This window comes from Brassica oleracea, chromosome C7, assembly GCF_000695525.1.
Source record: "Brassica oleracea var. oleracea cultivar TO1000 chromosome C7, BOL, whole genome shotgun sequence".
Taxonomy (NCBI): domain Eukaryota; kingdom Viridiplantae; phylum Streptophyta; class Magnoliopsida; order Brassicales; family Brassicaceae; genus Brassica; species Brassica oleracea.
In genome coordinates, this window is record NC_027754.1 from 24,467,214 (window position 1) to 24,473,832 (window position 6,619).

Genomic DNA, 6,619 nt, shown 5'->3' on the forward strand with positions numbered 1-6,619 from the left:
TGTTATAAATCATATTGTGGATGTTCATAACTGGCTCGGTTCATAACCGGTCCAATGCTAAAGAGAGAGAGATAATCGGCATCTTACATTTTCCTTATTAGATTATGATTTGTACTCTTTCCATATTTGTATTTTTTTTCTTTATTTTTTCTATTATTTTATGATGGTGTAATTTCCTATATACAAAGAGCTCATTTCATAAACATAGATTATATTATCTAGTTTCACAGCATCTCTACGATAAAGATGCTCTTGGTTTACAAACTGTGGTTGGTTCGGGCCAGTATATTTGACCAAAATCAAGGTATAGTATTTGCTTGTTATAAATAACTTTTAGAGATTCATTAAGACGGACATTTACGTGTGAGAAAAATAATTAAACCTACGGGAACATTGCATTGCAATGTATGAAGATTGGAATCATATCACAGGATATATCATTCATCCTCGTTCCCATTTCTCAAAATCTAATGGCTACTTTGTTTTTTTTTCTCCATAAAAAGAAAAAGTCAAACGTCCCTAATTACAATTTATACGTCTTTTAAAAGACTAATATTGACCCTACTCGACGATCGTGCTTAAGTTCCGCGTAAATCTTCCGCCACGGACGTTTGTCTTCACTCCGACGACGATGTTTTTCGAGTTACCGCCGTCGCCGGCAACCCAACGGACTCCGCCGCTCTTGGTCAGCGCCGAGCTCGCTTTAACAGCCAACGCTGCCATTTCCTCCGCCCTTAGCGGATGATTGAGCCACGTCAGCGGTAAAACGAAGTAAAGCTGTCCCGATCGGAGCTCCTCGTTGCCGGAGACAGCTGAAACGGCGTCGTCGAAGTCCATTTCGTCTGAGTTGCAGACAAAACTCGACGGGTAGTTCTGCAAGATCTGCCAAACTTTGACCGGAGTTGAGAACTCTTGTAAAGTCCCGTCGAACAGTATTAGCTTCGCCGAATCTCCCCTCATACATTCACGTGAAACGCACGCTCCCATTTTTTGTTTACGTCTTTGGAAAAAAAAATAATGAACTCTATGAGTTGACTCGTGAGTTTGAGGTTTTGTAAGAGAAGATAGGATTGTTTGATGTTGTACTGTGAAAGGGACGACCTTGGGACGAGTTTTTATATATGAATAGCGAAGAAGAAGAAGACAACTAGCCTCGAGAATCTTTGAGTCCACGTCAGATTTGTCTTGTAGTAATCACAATGGAACATGACAGCTCACGGTTTGGTTTTATTTAATTGTTTGCCGAATGATTTTACAGAACGGACCCTCGAATGAAGGGTATTTCGGGAAAGAAGGAGAGATTAACGTGGCGAAGAATGAAAGAGGAAGGAGCAGCGGGACAGGTGGCGAACAAAGGAATGACCGGCAAAGCAGACAAGATTGAGTTAGCCGGGGAAGTTTCGCGTCTCCGGTGGGTGGTTTTTTTTTTTTGTCACAAAGGAATGACCGGTAAAGCAGACAAGACTGACTACCATGTGAGAGTGGAGCCCTTCAGTGTTCTGGGCCCCGTTGGATTCTTTTGGACCCTTTTAGAGCATGTTCATTAGTGAGACCCATTAGTGTCTCTTAAGTGGGTTGTAATGATTTTTTTATTATTAAAATTATGATAAGAGATTTTGTTAAGAGACAGTTAATTATTAAGGTTTATTGGTGGTATCTTAATTAAGGTTCTTAACAATTTAAAAAGATTAAAATTATTTTTAAACATAAAATTCAAAACAAAGATTAAATTTATTTATTAATTAAAACAAAGTCAAACATAACATTTTAAACATAGATTTTAAAATAGAAACATTAAAACATTAAAACAAATATTACATAAATGAAAGATAATAATTTCAAAGCGGCATCGAATCTCAGTTGTTGTCTTGATCACTTCCGAATTTACGCCATATATGTTCAACCAAATCACCTTTTAGTTGTTCATGCGCTTGTCTATCACGAATTCTCGTTCGAACACCCATCTGGTTGGCGATATTAGTAGGGATATCTGTAGAATAGGTCAGATCAACACGTGAACTTCCGCTCCCTTCTCCTTGTTGGAAACCTGAGACATCAAAATGAGTGTAGTCATCTCGTTCGTCTTCAACAATCATATTATGGAGTATGATGCATGCTCTCATAATCTTCCCAATCTTGACTTTATCCCAACAAAGTGCGGGATTTTTAACAATGGCAAACCGAGCTTGCAAAACTCCGAAAGCCCGCTCGACATCTTTTCGAACAGCTTCTTGACGTTGCGCAAATAAAACTGCTTTCGGCCCTTGTGGAAGTGAAATCGATTGGATAAAAGTTGCCCACTTTGGATAAATACCATCGGTGAGATAGTAAGCCAAATGGTACTCTCTTCCGTTGACCGAAAAATTCACTAGCGGGGCTCGACCATTTATGATGTCATCAAAAACCGGTGAGCGATCAAGAACATTAATATCATTTAAGGTACCTGGAGGTCCAAAAAACGCATGCCATATCCAGAGATCATATGAAGCAACCGCCTCTAAAACGATTGTGGGTTTTCCCGAACCACGAGAATATTGGCCTTTCCAAGGCAACATTCAACATGAAACAGAACAAGCAACATTCAACATGAAACAGAACAAGCAACATTCAACATGAAACAGAACAAGCAACATTCAAACATGACAATTTCGAGAACAAGACTTAAACGCCTAACCAATTTAGAACAACTCATTTATGAGCTGCTTCTTGAGGCATTCTTCATACTCCGCTAGGGGTTCCTTTTTTTCAATGAGACTCTCAAGCAGACTCATCTTAGACAACCGTTCCTTTTTGTCCATGAGACTCCCAAGCAGACTCAGTCTACTATCATCTACCACCGGCTTGTGAGAAGCTTTCTTTGCGGCCTTCACACCAATGGGACGCTTGTTCTCGGTCGCTTGAGAACTCTCAGTCTCTCCACCCTCCTTACCCTTCCTCTTCTTCATGGTCTCTCCGTTTTTAGCAGTGGCCAACTCGCACCACTTCTGGTCGTGCCTCAATTCCTTCCAAGCGTGTTCAAGTGTAAACCTCTTGTTGTAGTTGTTGTAGAATATCTGATGAGCAAGCTTCAAAACATCGTTCTCATTTTGGCCACTAGTTTTTTCTCTAGTAGCCGCTTCATAAGCTCCACAGAACTTGGAGACGAGGTCATTGATCCTATGCCATCGTTGCTTGCAGTGTCCTGCCTCTCTCTCTCTGCCGCCAGCAACCAGAGGACTTGCCGCGAAATAAGCAGCAATCTTTTTCCAAAAACCCGTGGACTTTTGCTCGTTGCCAACCACAGGATCCTTGCTCGTGTTTAACCACGAGCTGATCAGGACAACATCATCCGTTGGTGTCCATGCCCGTCGTTGGCAACGCTCTGCACCACTGTCTCCAGCAAAGTTTGAAGCTTCGTTTGCTACACTTCCTCGTAATGGAACTTGTGATGAAGATAGTTCAACACTATCTTCAAAGTTACCAAAGGAAACTGTTTGTTGACTATTAAGTAGTTCAACAAACTTGCTAGTTCCAGTGGAAGGATTAGAATCCATATCACACGGTTAAGAAAGAGAGAAATTAAAGACCAGTGTTTGAACAAAAGAGAAATAAAAGACCAGTGTTTGAAGAAACGTGAGAAAAAGAGAAGAGAATCACACAGTTTATAGAAGAGAAAGATCAGAACCAACCATAACTGAAATGACATATATCTAACAGCATTGAAGAGAAGGATGTAGCATTTATTAACTAAGCCAACCATTATCTTACACTAACCACTCAATTTATTATCTAACCTAACACAAACATGAATTAAATTTTAAACTCAGAGAGCAAAGACAAACGTTTGAATAACAATCACATTTCAAACTATTTTTAAAATCATATTCACACGCACAGAGCAAAGACAAACGTTTATATATCTACAAAGATCAAAGAGAAAGTACCTTTATGTTTTGTCTGACAAAGAGAGAGGTTCTGTGCCCACTTCCCGTCTGTAGATCAACCATGGATCATGCCAGTACCATTCCTCTTGATCCATCCATGTACCCATAAAAACACAGACAAGAAATAAACAATCATTACAAACGATCTCAAACCAGAGTAAAATCGTTAACTACAAGAGTAAAGATATAGGTTTATCCACACAAGATCACACTTTCAATTCAAACTTTAAAACAATTTGAAGAAATTTTTTCATTTTCAAAAAAACCTTTTCAATTAAATATTCAATCCAAACCAACACCGAAACTGTTCAATCCAAAGAACCGAAGTATTTTGACTGAGAATCATACCTCCATTTTTTCATCTCCATGACGGCCTTTCTCTTCTCATGATTCTTCCAAGTCTGTATCTTCACTTCATCGATCTTATACCTAATCAAACAAGTCAGAGATGTATTTACAAAGATTCACGAAGACAAATCTAAGACATGCATACTTGATAGATTGAAACATAAACATATAGGATCTGAACCTTTACCTTTTCCATTCGCCACCGATAGAGAGAGAGGTCCGCGTTTTGCTTGGTCGATGAGAAAGCCTTTGCCATTTCCCTTCGTCGCCGAGACCCACCGAGAGAGCCATCGCTGTTTCGTCGACGAGACCCACCGAGAAGAGAGAATCGCCATTGAAATCGTCATCACCTTTCGCCAGAGAGAGAGAATACGAAACGCAAGAGAAACAGAAAAAAAAAAAGAAACTCGAAACCCCGACACTTCATTTCTCACACTGTCAAATTGCGACACGTGCCCCAGAAGAGGCGTGTCTTCGAGATGTTAATTAAGGGACGCCTCTTCCTTTTATCACCATTTTTCATTTATTTTAATTCTGGATTTTCCTTTAAACCTCTCTTAAGAGACGCCTATAAACATGCTCTTAGTAGATACAAGAGTCACCTACCTTGATATTCTAATATTTTTTATTACTTTTTTTAATCACTGCCTTTTAGTATTTTGCATGAATGTGGCATTAATGAGAGCGTTCCCAAAATTATCGAGTGCCTAGTGCTATTTTTCTTATGTTGGACGGCATGCAAAAAGCTTTACAGTATATAATTGTTTATCTTGTATTGTGTATTTGTGTATTTGTGTATTTGTGTATTTGTGTTATGTATGTATACTTTAATGCTTTTGCTCTGGCGATTTGTTGAGGAGTATCATTCTCTTTCGTTCTATGTTCAAGTGGACTTCTTGCTTTTTGTTTATATGTGTGTATATATATATACTTCCTCCGTTTCTAAAAGATCCATGTTTTAGAATTTTCATACTTTTTAATAAAACATATTACTCCCTCTGTTTTTAAAAGATGCATATTTTAGCATTTTCACATATATTAAGAAAACTCATTAAATATGCATTGTTTTTTTGTGAATAACAATTTTTCATAATTTTTAGCCAATAGAAATTTAATAAACACCATTAATTTTTTTGAAACTTACAATTTTTCATAAAATCATACATTGAAAAGGTAAAAAATGTATCTTTTTGAAACAAATTTTTTTTCCAGAACATACATCTTTTAGGAACGGAGGGAGTAAAACTTAGCAATAAATGCATAGTTTTTTGCAATTTTATATTTTCTATATTTTTAAACCAATAAAATTTTAAGAAATGCAGTTAATGTTTTTGAATTTCACAATTTTTCATTATTAGTTGACCAAAATTACATTGGAAATATAAAATATGTATCTTTTTGAAACAAAATTTTTTTTTAGAATATGGATCTTTTAGAAACAGAGAGAGTATTAATTTAAATGGATCTATTATCGATTATAATCAATTCATCGGCTATATTAATGGTTCGAAAACAAAAGGTAAAATATCGGATTGCCCTACCACTCTATTTACTTTCTGAATATAAAATAGCTCAACCTTACTATTACACAAACCCACACAATTTTTTCCTATGTTTGTGTGGGACGGAAATCACACACGTCTCCACCGAAATCAAATCAGCAAATGTCTATCTTTTGTTTAGGAATTTTGATATTTTGGCGGATGTATATTTTGATTGTTTTTTACATACCTAGAGAACTTGTCCAAATAGCCAGCCATTTAACGTATAATAAATGAGTGGTTCGTCAGATCTAGCGGATACTAATCTCCCACGGTGGTGTGACATGACTTTCATATGTAAGGCGAACAATAGTTATTACATGAGGTCAAACTGGACAATAATACAATTCTACTTATGTCCCAATTTGAATTATATTTGTTTTGTTGGAAGAATATGAATTATATTTGTCCCAATTAACTCTTTTTTAAAACCCAACAAATACATATATGGTATAAAAAGAACTGGAATTTTATTGTATTGCAGGAATTTAAATAAGGACAAAATTTATATCCGTAGAATTTTTAACACTGATAGAAAGAGTTTATTATAGAGAGAAGAGAAGGTTGAGGGATGCGTTACAATAAACGAAAACGTTTGTATATATAGAAAGAAATTCACTGTGCAAATAGTGCAGCGGGCCCCACATCCTTTTATATTTTCAAACAAGGCGGCTGCTGCTTTCATAACGCTCCCCTTTGGGGACCGGTGTCACTATCCATTCTCGCTTAACGTCTTTGTTGCCTCATTAAAAACCTTTCTCGTAAAACCCAATGGGAAAAACCATAGTAAGGTAAAAAGAGTACAAC

The 6,619-nt window shown here is 37.0% G+C and overlaps 2 protein-coding genes across 2 annotated transcripts; both read right to left on the reverse strand.

Annotated features, from left to right (window-relative positions):
* Positions 1-435: 435 nt before the first annotated feature.
* Positions 436-1,355, reverse strand: LOC106304895. Its single transcript, XM_013741285.1, has one exon. It carries the CDS (start codon positions 985-987, stop codon positions 562-564), a length of 426 nt encoding a protein of 141 aa, XP_013596739.1. The 5' UTR covers positions 988-1,355; the 3' UTR covers positions 436-561.
* Positions 1,356-2,678: 1,323 nt separating this feature from the next.
* On the reverse strand, positions 2,679-3,533 carry LOC106302928 (glutathione S-transferase T3-like). Its single transcript, XM_013739326.1, has one exon. It carries the CDS (start codon positions 3,531-3,533, stop codon positions 2,679-2,681), a length of 855 nt encoding a protein of 284 aa, XP_013594780.1.
* Between the last annotated feature and the right edge of the window lie 3,086 nt (positions 3,534-6,619).